The following is a 16,328-nucleotide window of genomic DNA, read 5'->3' as shown; positions in this document are numbered from 1 at the left end:
GTAAATAAAAGGACTGGTTCTTAACTCTTTTAGTTATGTTAATTAATTGTTTGGTAACATAGATTCAATGTCTACAAGTGCAAAATACTCTTTTTGAAGGACTACTTCAATTCTCTCTTTCCCTTAATTTTTTTCTTGTTGTTTTAATTTTTCCTTTCATTCCTTTTAATCTTCTTTCCTTTACTTTCTCTCCTTTTCCAGAGACCTTTGTCGAGGCCCTTTGCTCATTATACTATGAGAATATCAAGAACATCCTTTCAAGTGCCATGATTAACTATAAAAATGAGATGCCTTGTGCAAAGAAAGGTAATAAACACAAATACTTGTTTTCTCTAAACTGAGTTCATGCCCACTTCATGTTTAGGAAGTTCATTTCAGTCATGCGGGTTAGAAAATAAAATGTTCAAACAAATCATAAAACTTTTCTAGAGTTTGAATACCCTCTATGGACACCATTTTCATCCCAAAGGTGTCCTGTAATAGCAGGCTCTACAACAGTGTTATTCTCATTTCGAAGAGCATGTTGATTTTCAACATTTGCAATGGAAAAGAAACACAGCAGACCAGATGGGAACATTCTACATTATGTGTAGTAATGATATTGGTTTTGATAGGGAAAAAAAACCACAAATGTGAAGAAACAATAACCTTGAAAAAATAAACCAGAGATGTAGAAACTACTGGCAGAGAAGAAAGAATCAGGCTGAGTACTTCTCATGAGAGAAACATGCTACTTAAAGTTTAGGCGGGTAAATATTAAATGCAGATTAAAATAAAACATTTTAACATTAGTAAATATATGCAACAAATACACAAAAAATGGTTCTGAAATGTATGAACAAATGGGTAGAAAGCTAAATGTTACTTCTGCAAAAATACCTGCTGCTGTCATTCAAAGTTCTGCGGGACTAAACTTGCAGAAAGAGCCTGTTATTTGATTCAGGATGACTCACTACACTTACTAACTGCAGTGCTGCATTTTTCCTTCATTTAAGTTCCTCATAAAAACATTAACCTGACAAATTGACAACCACGTGGTTTTCTGGTGACCAAAAATATCAGTTATAAAAGCAGCTGCAGAAAATACACAGAACGTAAACTGTGTTTGTAATCTAAGTTACTGAGTTACTTCAGTGCTCTGCATTCCTGCAGGCTCATTGGACACTGCCGTGTTACACTTACAGTGGCAGCCTTCATTCTGAAAATGGTAAACATTCTCAATAACATTCCTTAAAATCAATTAAGTCCCCACAACATGATCACCCTTGATAGGTGGGATTCTCTGGTCGATGGAGCCCAGGACTAAAAGGAACCATCTACTGCACCCAGCCCTTTCACTACACATAAGCAGGACACCCCAGTACCCTGAAGCCTCTCAACAGCAGCAAAAGGATTAGGGTATGTTACCCATATTAATTTATCTAACTGCCAATATTTCACAAGAATGCAAGAAGAAAGTGGAAAAAACAAGACAAAACAAAGTTGTGCATCTTAGGGGAAAGAAAGTTTCCTCCTGTCCATGGATAACTCAGCGGAATTACTGTAACTTTGGGTTCATTAAAATATGAGACCAACCACCCACTTTACAATCACCTAATGAGTCAGACACCTACCTCTCCTAACAAAAAGCTTTAGTTTTTAATACCAAGGCTATCCAACAATATATTCTGTAAACTGCTCAGCTCCATTGTTTCAAGTTCCTACCCCTTCCCATTGGTGAGCTAATCCAGACCTTTCCTATTCTGTTGCTAGAATCTTTCTTCCAATTTCAGTTTTAATTTAATCATCAGTAATAAGATGCTAACATACATTAGCTTTTTCTAAAAAGATTAATTAATCCTATCTCCCCTCAAACTCTGTTGTGCAAAGCTGGCTTATGGTACTTGACCATTTCCATTCTACCAGCCTGCTGCAATATAAAATGTAAAATTTCTTCAGTCAGGAATTCACAACATACTGCCTTCAGGCAAACAAGTACTGCAGACCATCAAAGAATCATTTAGTTTATAGCACTATGAAGATGATTTTTCCTTTTTAATTTTAGGCCTCTCTCCTTTATTTAATATATGATTAGCATGCTGCCATTCATGTGAAGGCTGAAGTATGGAGATACAGATGAAACCAATGGAGTGGTATAGGAATGGCTAACCAAATCCTGGTCTACAAATGAGTACAGTATCAGAAGGACAACTATTTATCCTTAACTGCTAAGTTATTAACATTTAGTAGGTGTTACAGACCTAGTTACCCACGCTTACCCACTGACAGTTGCTGCTCTGTAGCAAATGCCTGCAGCAAGTGATTGATGGCGACAGCTTACCAGGTAGTTTTTTGCTTTCATAACTGATCATATTAACCAAACCAGAGAGGAGCTTTCACCTTTCTAAGAGGCAGGAGCTTTCAGTGAATCCCATACTTTGCTAAATCTGGCACAGAAACTGGAGCTGGGCAGAAGACACATGAAGGCACAAGGAAACATTGCAAGGACTTAGATGGCAGAGTATTTTGTTGAGGACGTACAGTTTAACAGCTGTACTGAAATTTTTAGTGTCCTAAATTAATCTGTGATTAAGTGCTTAATTTATTCTTCTTCATCCAGATTAACGTAATACATTTTATTTGGTCTCTGCAGAGTTACCATGACTGGCTGGTGAGTCATCATTTACTGTTCCTCTAACTCAAGCTGCTTGAGAAATCATGCTTGTCCACAAAAAAAAACATATAGGATTCAGCTACAGGTTAGTTCTTGACACCTGACCTGTCTTCCAGAAAACTAAAGCAGTTTGTTTTGGAAGAAAAGGAGGTTTTGCAGTTAAGAAAGAGCCTGGCTGGATTCATGTGCTGCTTGATCCATCTGTGTAATTCAGAAGTTATTTCTTCCGCTGGGTAAGTAGGTCTCTAGACATGAAACTGCAAAGCTAACCCCAGAACTCAGCTAGAGTAGGGACTAAGTAAGCAGACAGAAAATACATCAACACAGCCATCATAACATACTGGTCAAAATATTAACTGCACATCTCTGAAAGTAACAAATTAGCATATTCCTTGCCTGCCAAAAGCAAAAGAGTAAGCTTTTGTACACAAATGGTAAACCCAAACATACATCACACCTGTTGATACACACCATTTCTTGATTTAAATGTTCAAATCAATCAAATATTGGAGAAACAGCAGCTGTGTAAGAACAGAAAACAAATAGCCAGATGAATAAATAGTGAGTGAAACAATGCAGCCTGTATCACTTAGCTTGAGCAATTAACATCACATCATGCTAGGCTGGATTGGTAGCTAATACATCAGTGTGACCCAAAGGGTATAGTCTAGTAATGTATCGTCATCAAAGGCAGGCAATATTTTATCAGATCAGAGCAGGAAACACATACTGGCATTATTTCATACGGGTAAGACTATTTTCAAATAAACACTTCCTTTAATATGAAGCTGTGGTACTAATGTCAGCCACCCTTGAGTGAAGACTACTACATGCTTGCATACCTCAAAATTTCCTATTTCTACTACATTTTTTTTTGCTGCTGGTCAGGGAACCACATTGCAGTACTGCTTCATGTGTGTATGAAGCAAGTTCCCTGTGCAATTAACCTTCAATCTGTCTTTAATTCTCATTACTTCATTTAAAGAGATTCTACTCTGTGATGAAGCTGAATAGTTAAAAACTAATTCCAAAACAAGACAGGAAAAAGTCCAGAATATGATCAGTAAGTTCACTCGAAGGCTTTCTGAATCTGCTGTTAAAAAATAAATGCCCCATAAAAACTGAGGAGCTGAAATCCCTAGATTGAGCCCTTCAGATTCCTGCCATCTAAGAGACTCGAGCCATATCCGCCTTGGGAGCTCAGCACGAGAAAAATCAGTGTATAGGGCCAATCAGATGCTCCAAGTAGGCACAAGAGTAGCTCACAAGGCTCTACTTCATTCTGTACAGCAAAATCATTTTCCATAAGACAAGGTACATGTAGTAAAGTTCAGCTTTGTCATTAGATCTGCATTTAGGCTTTCTGATGAGATGGACACATTAGTCAAGACTGTATCCCTGCACACCTCCAACACTACAATATCAGCAAAAACTTGTGCTGTGAACACAACCCTAATGTTTCCAAAGACGCATTACACCATCTGCATGAGTTGCACATGCCAAAAATAACACCATCGTGCCTACTTGCTGGTTCTTTAAAATCAGGCCACTAAATGAGGTGACTTCAAAGATAAAGGCCTTTGCAGCTATGAACTATCAGTATGAGGTTTTGGGGAAAATCCCAGGTAACTCTCAACCACAGTTTCTAACAGCAAGTTACAGGATTTTCCCCTCTATCGCTGATCTCCAAAACCCTCTTAACTGACACATAATTTAACTCTTAGATCAATGTCCTTTACCCAGAAACAAGGTTATTCCAAGTAACAACAGGTTACCTCACAGTTTGATATCCCATCCCTTCCTTATTCCCTAGCTTACCATTCTTATCAAGATCATTTTAGGGGAATGAGATTTGTGTTTAAAAAGCTTTTATTTTTAATGTATTTAGCTTTCATGTGTAGTATTATTATCCTTGTTCAAAAGGCATTAAACAGCTTACAAAGGCACAAAGCCTCATTAATCTCTGAAACCAACAGATTTCTTCAACTCCCTCATATATTTGCAAAGGGCATCTCTGTAAAGCCTCATCATTATGATACTAAGTGTTGGGAATGTACATGGGCTGTATGAGACATCTGCTTTTACACAGCATCTCAGTATGCCTCAGTTTTGAGGTTTTCTTGTGCTGTGTCAGATCTAATCAGTAAGAAGCAGTTTTAAAGCATGTAGTGATCATACAGCTCTTTGCCACAAACTAAATTTAAGTTATTTTAAAATGCAAACAGCATGTAAACAAAATTTTCACTTGGGGACTTTAGTCCATAAACCTATGGGTAAAGTCCCTTATATGAAAGTCAGTAACGTGTAACTTCAGGGAGAAGGCCGGAGGGCTGTTTCCAATTACTCTCTTTGAACTGACTAATTTGTAAAAGGATTAAAAATAGATGCTTTCACATCCCATAAAACAGTAGGCAGCAAATCAACACCAGCATACAAACAAGGGTTTTTTTTTTTAAGCACTTGAAAAAACCTACCCCTCCCACTGAAGAGATTCACGTAATCACTCTTGAGAACAATGTGCAAGGGCAAACTTTCGCAGTCAAGCCATCCTGTTAATGCCCTCAGCTGCTCAGAGGATCCAAGAAGCTACAGATATGTAAGTACAGAAAAAAATTAACTTTTATTTTCAATTATTTTTTTACTGAAGTATTTTAATGTAGTAGGAAGGATAAATGATCTTTGGATGGGAGAGACAAAGCTTGTGGAAGAAAATCTGTAATATTTTATGTTCACATATTAACATGCTGCCAGTTAATTTTAATTTAAAGGATCCACTGACCCACAGCATCAAGAAGTTATTTCAAGGCCTTTCTTATAATACAGCCTTTTGATAATCACAGGGAAACATTTGATACTGCACTGGCTTTTAGCAATAGAAATTTAAATTATGCAGAAATAACTACTGTACAAGTACTAAGGGAAGTGCTGCAGTTCTTAAGTCATTCACTGAACCTCACAAATGCTTTAGTAGTAGGAGAGAGCCTTAAAACAAATCCATACTCTGACTGTTACTGCTTAGTTTCCTCTTTGTCTATGAAACAGATTTTATTTTCAGCTCAAGAACTCCTCAGTCACTCTTCTCACGTCTAAACATTGCAATAAAATATTTTAAGAATTCAATGTTTTATGAGCCAATTCCTTTTACCTTCTGACATGCACTGCTTTCAAAGTTTTTTAGAAGGAATTCTTTTTCTGAATCATAATCACCAAATATCTTTCTCCTTACTACTGATCCTCATGCCACAAACCTAAAGAAATATTACAAGTGATACGATATTTATACACCTTCCCAATTGAAAAGGAACAATCTTTCCTTTTCTACTGACAAAATAAAATAGACGGTCCAACAGACAACAACTCAACTATCACTTACCTTAAAAAACAGAGATGGCACGCATGCCTTTGAGTACAGAACACATTTTAAGTATGGAATTACATTTTCATGGCTCCTCCTGAAGATACAAGGGAGCTGAATACCTACCTGGCAAAGAGCTCAAATCTCATCCCTGTCTATCTGACAGACCGAAAACTATGTATACATGTGATGAATAATAAATTTAAGATACAGTTCTGAAGTTATAATCCCCAAAATTAAAGACTACCTGTACATGTTCCATATCACCCAGAAAAAAAATAGAAAAAAAACAACCAAAAAACATGTAAGAGGTGTGTATGTTTTCCACTACTAAAATATAAATTGTTATCTGACCCTTTCTCCTTCTGCTTGCAGAAGTGTAATTGGCAGTGGCTCAGGTTTTTATTTTGTTTATTTGCTGTATTTTAGGCTCCCTTCTTTCAACATTTAGTATTCTTTGGCAAGTAAACTGAAGGGAGATTAATCATCTCAGTATCAGCACAGCTCTTCACATTAACATGCATCTTTGGCAGAGATGATTTATGCTAGATAGCACGCTTTTCATAAAATGCATCACAATTAGAAAAAGAGATCCAACAGATAAAAGCAAGATGTACATTTCAAACTACTTCAACTTCTTTAAGCAGTTATGCAGCATTTCAGTTCAACTTCTTCCATTTCACTTGCTGTATTTTCTATTAGTCTTGAGTGCCAAATATAACCATCATAGAACTTTGCAAAATCTGTAGCAATAGACAAAAGGACTATAAAGATCCCACAGTGTTTGTATCTGCATATTCTGTTAAGCACTTAAAGAATATTATAATTCTTCACAGCCATCATTAAGACAATTTCATTCATGAAATGCATACTTGGGATTGACACATGGCTTAACAAATTTGCCTTTAGTATTCCAACATATTTGTGTCTATACCAATAATCATAGAATCATAGAATGGTTTGGGTTGGAAGGGATTCAGACTCAGCAAACGGTTTGGTTTGGATTTGACCATTAAGATCATCTAGCTCCAAACCCCCTGCCATGGGCAGAGACACCTCCCACTAGATCAGGTTGCTCCAAGCCCCATTCAACCTGGCCTTGAACACTTGAAAGAAAGAGTAAAAGCACCTGAGCACCTGCCTGGAAACTATCTCACCAAAATCAGTTGTGGGTTGTGACCCAAGGATTCGGTCTTAAGGTCACCAGGCCTACTCATTGTCATTTAGGATAAAAAATTCAACAGCTTTTGAAAAAAAAAACACCTAAATTAACATAATGCACTATGAGTGTTAAAGTATTAGAAAGAAACAGGAAGCTTTAGGACATGCCTCTTGCCTCAGCTTTTATTACACCACGTGTATTTTCCAAGCTGCCAATACATACACATAGATACAGTTACCTTAGGTGTATCTTCTTCTTATATTAACAAAGCATTCTACTATGCAAATTAACATGACATATATAACTTAATTGAGCCAAGCTTTTTTCACAGAGAAAACAATCTACAATGAAGATGACTTGCATGGTAAATTAGAAATTCAAACAGTAAATATTATTGGTCAACAGAAAACAGTAAGGTTTAGAGATTAAGGAAAAAATTAAACCTACATAACCACAGCACTGCATATTTCCCATCTTCTGGAAAATGGCTTTAAAGTCTCTAAAACTTATACAGAGTACACCTATAGAGGACTATAAATCCTCAGGTCAGGCATTGTAGGGAAAGGGAAATCCCTTTCCTGACCATTCCTTTTAAATAATTTACATTCTGTGCATATATAAACAGCATTATTCCCCAATACTGTTTGTTAAAGAAATATTGTCCATCTCAAAGGAACTAAACCATACTCTGTGTAGTCAGAAGAGATCTCTCTAATGATCTGATGTGCCTTTCCAAGAATTTAATTAGTATCCCTCTCAAAATAGGTACTGGACAGATGGACCAAGGATTCATCTCTAAAGAATGAAAATTATGAAGAGAGACAGACAAATCACACATTAGATTACAAAACACAGTTAAGGACTTCTACATGTTCCTTGTTCTGCTGAAAACAGATGGTGCTCCTTCAGCAAAAGCAGGAGATGAGAATAAGAAAACTCATTTATAACGTACAGAGCGAGTTTTGTATCACTGCTTGCACATAATCCAAACCTGTGTAATCTAAAATGGCAACACTGCAATTGCTGGCTCATAGCCTAAGTCTATGCTTGTTAATAGTTATATGTATGTAATGTTACAATACTATATATAAAGCTCATCATACATGAGCACCAATATGAAGCAGGATTTTGGATTATGTAGTACTTCCAGACTGGAGTTATCACAAACACCTTTTGCAGTGGGGACATTACTCTGAGTTAGGCTCTTGTGTACTGCAGTATAGAGGAAAACAAATGAATAATGCCAGTCAAACATTTTCACAGAAAACCAGTCTCCTAAATCAACTTATTTTCTTTCTTTGATGAGATTATGGAATTGGCTTAGAAAGACACCTGCACAGATTTCAGACATGCTAGATTCTGTAAGCAGCTTGACATGGTACTGTGATTTTTTCCCGAGTGGATATTTTTAGGTTGGAAAGGACTCAGATTCAGATCCCTATTACTGTGAAACACCAAGAAAGCACACAGGACAGATGAAAAGGTGCCTAAGTAACAAATCTCATAAGGTAATTGGCTGAAGAAAACCTTTTTTTCCATTGGTGGTCAAAAAGCAGATACAATGCTAAGACTTGAAAACAGCGAGCGAGAGAACAATACAGAACAAGCTTCACTGGTTGTAAGCCCATGCATAACATTAATTTTAAACTCTCTGAGGCACAGGTCTTCCCAGAGCAATGGCCATGACACTAGACTGGAGACATCCTAGGACACAGTAAATCTGAGAAGTACTCTGGGATCACAGTGAACTAACTTCAGAAGTTCCCAGTGCAATGCCATACAATTCTGTTTCGATAACCAATCAACTGAGCAGAAAAAGCAGGTAGTGAGTAAGCTTCCAGGCACACTGATATGAAAAGGCATCTGGAACCCCATTTCGTGTGTGGGACTAAGGTGGGGTTAGAACAGACATCACAGCACTTGTGGTGAGACATTTGAGAAGTTCACCTTGAAATGCCAAACCCATGAGATTGTATAAAGGGGAAAGGCTCAACAAAACCAGCAATTGCAAATTAATTTTGAAGAAATTCAAATCAGACATCCACATTTTTTAACAGAGAGGTTGACTGACCAAAACAGTACAAATGGCTAATATGCTCTCCCTTCAGTTCTCCAACTCAAGACCAAACAGCATTTCAGAAAATATGCTTTAAATGAAAAGTTAGTAGAATCCATCCACAAATAAATAAAATAACAACATAACTTGGATTATCCAGGAGGTCACATTAAATGAGTAAGTGGCCTGTGTCCTATCATGTATTTGCAGATTCAGGAAACATGAAAACCTGAACACCCTTCTTTACAATACTGATATAAAGACAGGAATCTTAAATACCTCATGCCTTAAAATTTTGCCTCTATGCCAAAAACTGTGGCAATGTTTCCTAAATAATTAAATTGGTAAAGCAAATTAATTCCAAGTATATATTTCAAAACCTCATTAATAAACTCAGAAAGCCACTGGGGAGGGTTATTTAATCCAACAACCTAGAAAAACAAACATTTTGGTATGGATTCTAGAGTGCAGCTTCAGTGGTGCATCTGGATTCAGGACAGTAAATGTCCATGTTTTTGTAAGGTATTCAGGCACACAGCTCATTAAACCCAACTCCAGCTAGTCTGAGATTTGGAGCAATAGGGAGGTAACATTCTCCATTTTTGTTCCAAGAATGCAAAACCCACAGAAAGGAGGCAAAATGGGCCTGCTGTTGCTTCTTCAGAAACATTCCGTGGAACATGTCATATGCTGTCTATATAATAAACTGATCACTGGGGATTGCTGCCAAGAAATAAATAGTAACCTGACACAAGGAATAGGATTAAAGAAAAATAATAATCTTGACATACTTAATAGTCTAGACCCCTTTCAGGAAGAAGTTATTTTTTCATCCAGGGCTGACTCCAACAGCAGGCAAAAGAGCCTGCCGACATCCCCTGTCAAGGAGCACAGCTTAGCTGACATGCATACTGCCCTGGAAGGCCTATGAGCTATGATCCTCCAGCTTGCTTCTTCTCTGTGGCCAATCTGTCGTGCCATGGAACTGCTCCCCATATATATTCACGCTATCACTCTGGATAGACAAACTCGATTACACCTAAGACTCCTTCTCAGTACAGCTATGGTTTTATGCAAGGGTGAATATCCTATTTTGAGCAACAAGTTCTAGGCTAATTTATTACGTTAAAGATCTGACTTCATAGTAACACGCATTCTACAACATTCTACTCTTGATGTAAAAAAAAATATATGTTTCACTGAAATTATGTAATTTTCCCAGAATCAGAGTTAAACGAGTTTGTACAATAATAGATATTGTACATTTTACAAGCATTTATAGAAAGACCTATGAATGGCTGTGACAATTACGCACATTATCTATGGACCAAAACTATTAAAACTTTACAATGAAAATAAAATTATGCAGTTAATACGCTGTAGCTAGTTACTGCAATAGACCTGTCTGTCGTAAATCTTAGATTATTTCTTCCTCACATATGTTTAAGTTTAATTTTACCTAAATTTCAAGGAAGAAACGAGTAGAAGATAGATGTCATGCTGGGAGTGTGAACAAGTAATAAGAAGCATTTAAATAAGAGAAACAAAACAAAATCCCTCACTGACTTATCCAGGTGCCTATAGAAACCCATACCATTTTCTGCAAAACAGCAGTCTGTTACACTTAAGTCAAACAAGAGCCACCCATACACTTCTATAAGGGAAAAGCAAAATCTGGAGAAAAGTATACCAGAACTAGTCTCAGGGTAATAACTACTGTATTAACCAATTATCAAACACACTAACACCAAGAATCAGAGAATGATGCAGAAATAACTAATATAAAATTACAGATATTCTTAAATCTGCACTAGGGCTGGACTTGCTATTTACCAGCTTAATTCCATTATTCAAACCACAAAACTCCCACTCCAGACTTGACTTCCAATGCTGAATGCACTTTTTCCACCTCTCAACACATGGTACATCCTTTATAGGTTTCTAAGAATCAGAACACCATACATCAGTCAGAAATCACCCGTCTTTCCTACTGCCTGTGCAACCACAGCAAACACAGGCTTAATATACTCTCTGGATGCTAATTTCTTCCTTAAACGTATGTAATATAACCCATTTATATTAATATAACTCATTTATGTATTTTAATACACAACATCCACTATCTGCAGTTTTACTGTTTACAAAGGACCTTATTCAGCCCTACTAACCTAGCCAGAAGCCTGATCAGGTTTATAATACTGCATGTGCTGGAGATACATAAATTGTGAACAACCTGAAATAAGCAGGACGACCTCCTCAAAACATGAAAGAAGATACTAGCCTTATAATGCTTTCAAATAAAAGGATAATTAATACTTTCTAAAATGCGTAGCTTAAACCCCTTAAAATGGAGAGGTATTTTCCAGAAAGACTATTTTAAGGTACAACAGGCAATATTGTTACAGTTGTTTGTAAATACCGTGTGTTGAAAGGCAGATCCTCAGAAATAACCTAGACATTTCAGTTAAAGGTACCAGACAGACTTAAAACTCAGGTTACGACAGCTTTTATCTGCAGATAGTATTCTACATTAAAGCAGAAGCAATCTTGTTTTGACTGCTGTTTTGATACATAAATGGTGCCTAAAAGAGGCACCATTTTGCAGAACAGCTGCTAGAGAAGTAATGTTAGATACCCCATACTTTCTGACATTTATACTTAGACTATGCAATTGTCAGGTAACAACACACCTAAGAAATATTTTGCACGGGAAGCACCATCCACAGGATGGAGTCCTTCCCATTTCTGAAATTCTGCTGGATCATTTTTAAGTCCCCTAAACCCCTGACCCTCTGCAGCTCTTCCACGCTATTTCTGACTGTGTAGGTTAAGCAATTTCTAAAATCTACTAAATTGACAATGTGTAAAATATTTCAGTGGGTTGTCTCTCTTTTGCAGAACCACTGAAGAGTGACTAAAACACTAGTCTTAAGAATTTATGTAACAATATTTGAATTAACTTCCAAAAGCCAATCCTTGAAACCAGTATAAAACAAGCTGAATAATTAAAATGCCAATACAATAACAATGCTGAAGAAATTCAGTTTCTCTAAACAAGTTAAACTGTGACAATGTGAATTGTTAGAAACAAAAGATCCCTAAAAACAAACTGAAATGTATTTAGAAGATTTTGTCTGCTGGTCTGACCCTTGGGAACTTCGTATGACCCTTTATCACATGGTTTCTTCAGACACCTTTTTCTCCTGAGATTGCTTCTAACAGTCTCACCTTCCTGACCATCTATAAACTTCACTTTCCAAAAGCATTACATCCCTGGCTTATTATTTTGCCTCCTGTCTGATTTTTTTCAAGAGAGGAGGAATTGGGATCAAAACAGAAGAGCCATCTTTTTCTTTACTTGTTTTTGGAAGAAGGCTTGAAAACTATTTCGTCATAATGAAGTTTCATTTCCGTTTTCTCCAATCTTGCTTTTGCAACAGAAGTTGGCCATTGTTACGCAGAATAAATTTATCTGCATTTATTACAAAATGATCCCTTTTCTCTTTTTTTTCTTTTTTTTATGTTAGGTCTACTGAGCTTCCTGGAACAACAGTGGTTACAGAAATGGACACTTTCACAGTTTCTCAGACAAGCAATTCCACTTGTGATTTATATGAGCACAAAGATACTGCACGGATACTACTGTCTGTCTTCTACAGCTCCATCTTAATTCTTGGGGTGCTTGGAAATGCCATTGCCCTCACTGTCATTTTTAAAAACAGAAAGAAGATCAACTCTACAACCCTCTATTCAACAAACCTTGTCTTCTCTGATCTCCTGTTCTGCATTGCCTTGCCCACAAGGATAGCCTACTACGCCCTGGGATTTCACTGGCCATTTGGAGAAGCATTATGTCGAATAACTGCTCTCTTGTTCTACGTCAACACCTATGCAGGTGTAAACTTTATGACATGTTTGAGCATTGACAGGTTTTTTGCTGTTGTCCACCCCTTCCGATACAAGATCAGAAGGATTAAATATGCCAAGGGCATTTGTGTCTTTATCTGGTTTCTTGTATTTAGTCAAACTTTCCCATTACTGATACAACCCATGTCACAGGAAGAAAAAGGAAGGACTACGTGCATGGAATACCCAAACTTTGAAAAAATAGCACATCTACCATTTATACTTCTTGCTGCCTGTTTAGTAGGGTACCTTATTCCCCTGGGGATTATACTATTCTGTTACTCTCAGATTAGCTGCAAACTGTTTCAAACGGCCAAAGAAAATCCACTGACTGAAAAATCAGGGATAAACAAAAAAGCCATCAATACAATCATATTTGTAATTATAGTGTTCATCATCTGCTTTACCCCTTATCATGTTGCAATCATACAACACATGATTAAGAAGCTTCAGAAAGAACCCTCGTGCACTGAAAATAAAATTTTCCAGAAGTCACTCCATTATACCGTGTTTCTGATGAATTTTAACTGCTGCCTAGATCCTTTCATCTATTTCTTTGCATGCAAAGGATACAAGAGAACTGTACTGAAAATACTGAGACAGCAAGTAAGTGTATCAATTTCAAGTGCTGTCAGGTCACATCATGAAGAAAGTTCACGTGACATGGGAGAAACGCAAATGATGGTACTTGCAAAATCTTCCAATGGAAAGCTACCTGAAAAATAAAGTCTGTACTGCAGAGGAGCAAGCTTAAAATAACAGGGTAAAACCCACTGTCAAAACTGTTAGTGCTCCCTCTACAGCAGCTTAAGTAAGATTCTGTTTCTCAGGATGTCAGGAAATCAAGGAGTGACACTGGACTGAGAAAGAATTGTCACAGGACAGCAGGGAAACTCAGCATTATAATTTCCTAGCTGTATCATTTTGACTGATCTCATTTTTTCCAGGAAATATGCACTCCTGTGAATGCTCAAATTCCATACCGCACATACGTATGTCTGGATGTTACTAACTCAAGCAAAGACTCAATTCACACTTTGGATGTCTGAGAATGGTTTGAACACAAATAGCTTACAATTCAGACTGACTACAACCAGATCACCTGAAAATTGCAAGAGCTCTACCTGAGCTCCACTTACAGCAGTGGTTTTGTTATCCAAGTCACGTAACCAAAGGAAACCAAACTTTGAGATAAAATGGACAATTTCTGTGTATGTTTGACTATCACAAATGCTTAATTTGGAGGTGACACTGATCTTCTAGTATCTGGAGCACTGTCTTACTGGACAATTCACACAGATAACATTGTCAGATGTAATACATGAAAAATTAATGAGCTATTTGGTTTTCCCCAACACTGAATATCTCCCATATGTTAAATCACTCATCTTTGCAAGGTGTATTATCTCTTTATTCCTTTTCCTTAAGGAGAACATTTCTTTTAGTATGTATTATAAAAAGTCTCTACTCTGGTTGTATATAAGTTATTTATAATCACAAAAGGTAAATTGAAGCAAGAGACTGAACTATGAAAACTGCTGTTTCAGTTAAAAGAGCAGTGATAAAGGGCTCTTCAGAACTTCTACTCAAGTCAGACACGGACACAAGACAAACGTTTTAGAAACAGAAATAAATGTTCAGTTGAAGCCAACAAAAAGTAAATGAATGTGTTAATTCTGATGATGTGAGATGGTCACCTCTCAATAAATGAGAATAGCAGGGACTAGCTGGGAAAGAACAAGCTTTCTCATCACTCCTTCATACAGCATATATGGGATCCCTCTGGGCACACTGAAATTGGGCCAAGAAAGACACCAAATGATTTAAACATATCCTGCTGAAATAGCCTCAATACAGGTTGAGTATCCAGGATGCAAGCCCTGGGTTCCTGCTATCGTGCCCTTCCGTCACGTCTCCGTTTCCTTCCCTGCTTTATTGCTGGCCCTCTTGTCTTTTCTTTTGATTTCTATCTTTATTGAATATGCCTTCACCTGCCAACACGACTTGGTAATTGCACCATGAGGTTGTGATGGAAAAGGAAAATTAAAGAGTGCCTGGTAATTACTGCTAAAAGCTCTGCCAGATGTCAGAATAAACGTTATTTATTGCAGCTGTATCTCTCTGGCATTAAGGCTGTACTGGAAGTCAAACAAACACAGTTACATTTGTCATCTTTGTGACTCCTTCCTTCCTCACGTGTTGACCTCCGCCTACCTGCAAACATGGAAGGGTCATATCTGAACAGCAGTAAGGAAACATTCAATTAACAATTACTTTCTTATGGGAAAGAAAATGCAAAAGACCCTATATTTCATGCCACTTTGTCAAAATCGAGTTTCTAGTTAAAAAAAGACACTATGAAGCTACAGGTAAACAATTTTTAACAGGAGTTAATTCTGTATGCTATATCAGTTCTGTTCTTGCCAGCTTTTTTAATAAACTATTTTTAAATATTATCTAAGAATTTGTTCCTACCAGACTAAGCAAATGATAACCCGATAAAGCCAAAGATAGATCCTTCATTAATACCTAGAAGCTGTAAAAATAAAAATACATGTATAATTAACATCACAACAGTACATGTTCATTTTATTTTACTCATGTCTGGGGTTTTTTAAAATTTTTGGTATGTGTTTCCTCTAACTGTGATTTCAAAACCTGAAAGGCAAGAAGACTTTTCTACATACATATTACAGCACCACATAATGAAGATATCTATTCTCTTCTAAGAGGAAACAAAGTGAAGATCTGTATTGAAAATCTTTCTCCCCATTTTCTCACATTAGCAATTCTGTTATTTTTAAACTTAGACATTCCTTCTAAATCACTTCAACATTCTCAAACATCTAACTTTACTTCAAAACAATGCTCTGCTCTAACAAGCTTTAGAGTGTTGGTCCAGTTAGGTATGAGAAAGGCTATTTTTTCCCCTCATTTTAGTATTTCTCAAATGCTGAATAAACCAATAAAATAAAAGCTTTAAAAGCTAAGATAAGCTCCTGACAGGTGTTCTAAAGCCACAGACAGACAGACAGTGACAATTTATAGCTGTAGCAGCTGATGCTACTGCTTCCCCTCACTACTTGTCAGCACAGGCTGACAGCTATCAATGAGGGGACTCTTTTACCGTGTGCTTATCTGAAACTGCCCAAAGTAGCAGTGGTGGTTTCAGCTGGCCTAGGACACTGCACTGAAA

At 37.0% G+C, this 16,328-nt stretch overlaps 2 protein-coding genes across 4 annotated transcripts in view; one reads left to right on the top strand and one right to left on the bottom strand.

Moving 5' to 3' along the window:
• Window positions 1-16,328, bottom strand: part of UBAC2 (UBA domain containing 2) — an 89,211-nt gene that overhangs the window by 34,212 nt on the left and 38,671 nt on the right. The gene's annotated exons all lie outside the window — the stretch shown is intronic.
• LOC134166723 (G-protein coupled receptor 183-like) lies at window positions 5,121-15,706 on the top strand. Of its 2 annotated transcripts, none has more exons than XM_062624664.1 (2): window positions 5,121-5,249; window positions 12,754-15,706. In XM_062624664.1, exons 1-2 carry the CDS (start codon window positions 5,209-5,211, stop codon window positions 13,856-13,858), a joined length of 1,146 nt encoding a protein of 381 aa, XP_062480648.1. In that variant the 5' UTR covers window positions 5,121-5,208; the 3' UTR covers window positions 13,859-15,706. The 2 variants fall into 2 exon arrangements, with proteins under 2 accessions (XP_062480648.1, XP_062480650.1); XM_062624666.1 differs by lacking the exon at window positions 5,121-5,249 and adding an exon at window positions 10,411-11,282.

Source organism: Pezoporus occidentalis, unplaced genomic scaffold, assembly GCF_034315485.1.
Source record: "Pezoporus occidentalis ecotype Australia unplaced genomic scaffold, CSIRO_AGI_Poc_V1 ctg27, whole genome shotgun sequence".
Lineage (NCBI taxonomy): Eukaryota > Metazoa > Chordata > Aves > Psittaciformes > Psittacidae > Pezoporus > Pezoporus occidentalis.
This window is presented reverse-complemented; position numbering and strand designations above follow the sequence as displayed.

Bases quoted from the DNA above. Each gene is read 5' to 3' on its own strand.
- LOC134166723 (XM_062624664.1), top strand. From the start codon at position 5,209: ATGCCCTCAGCTGCTCAGAGGATCCAAGAAGCTACAGATAT. The intron at 5,250-12,753 runs GTAAGTACAGAA...TTTTTATGTTAG, and splicing joins ATCCAAGAAGCTACAGATAT to GTCTACTGAGCTTCCTGGAA.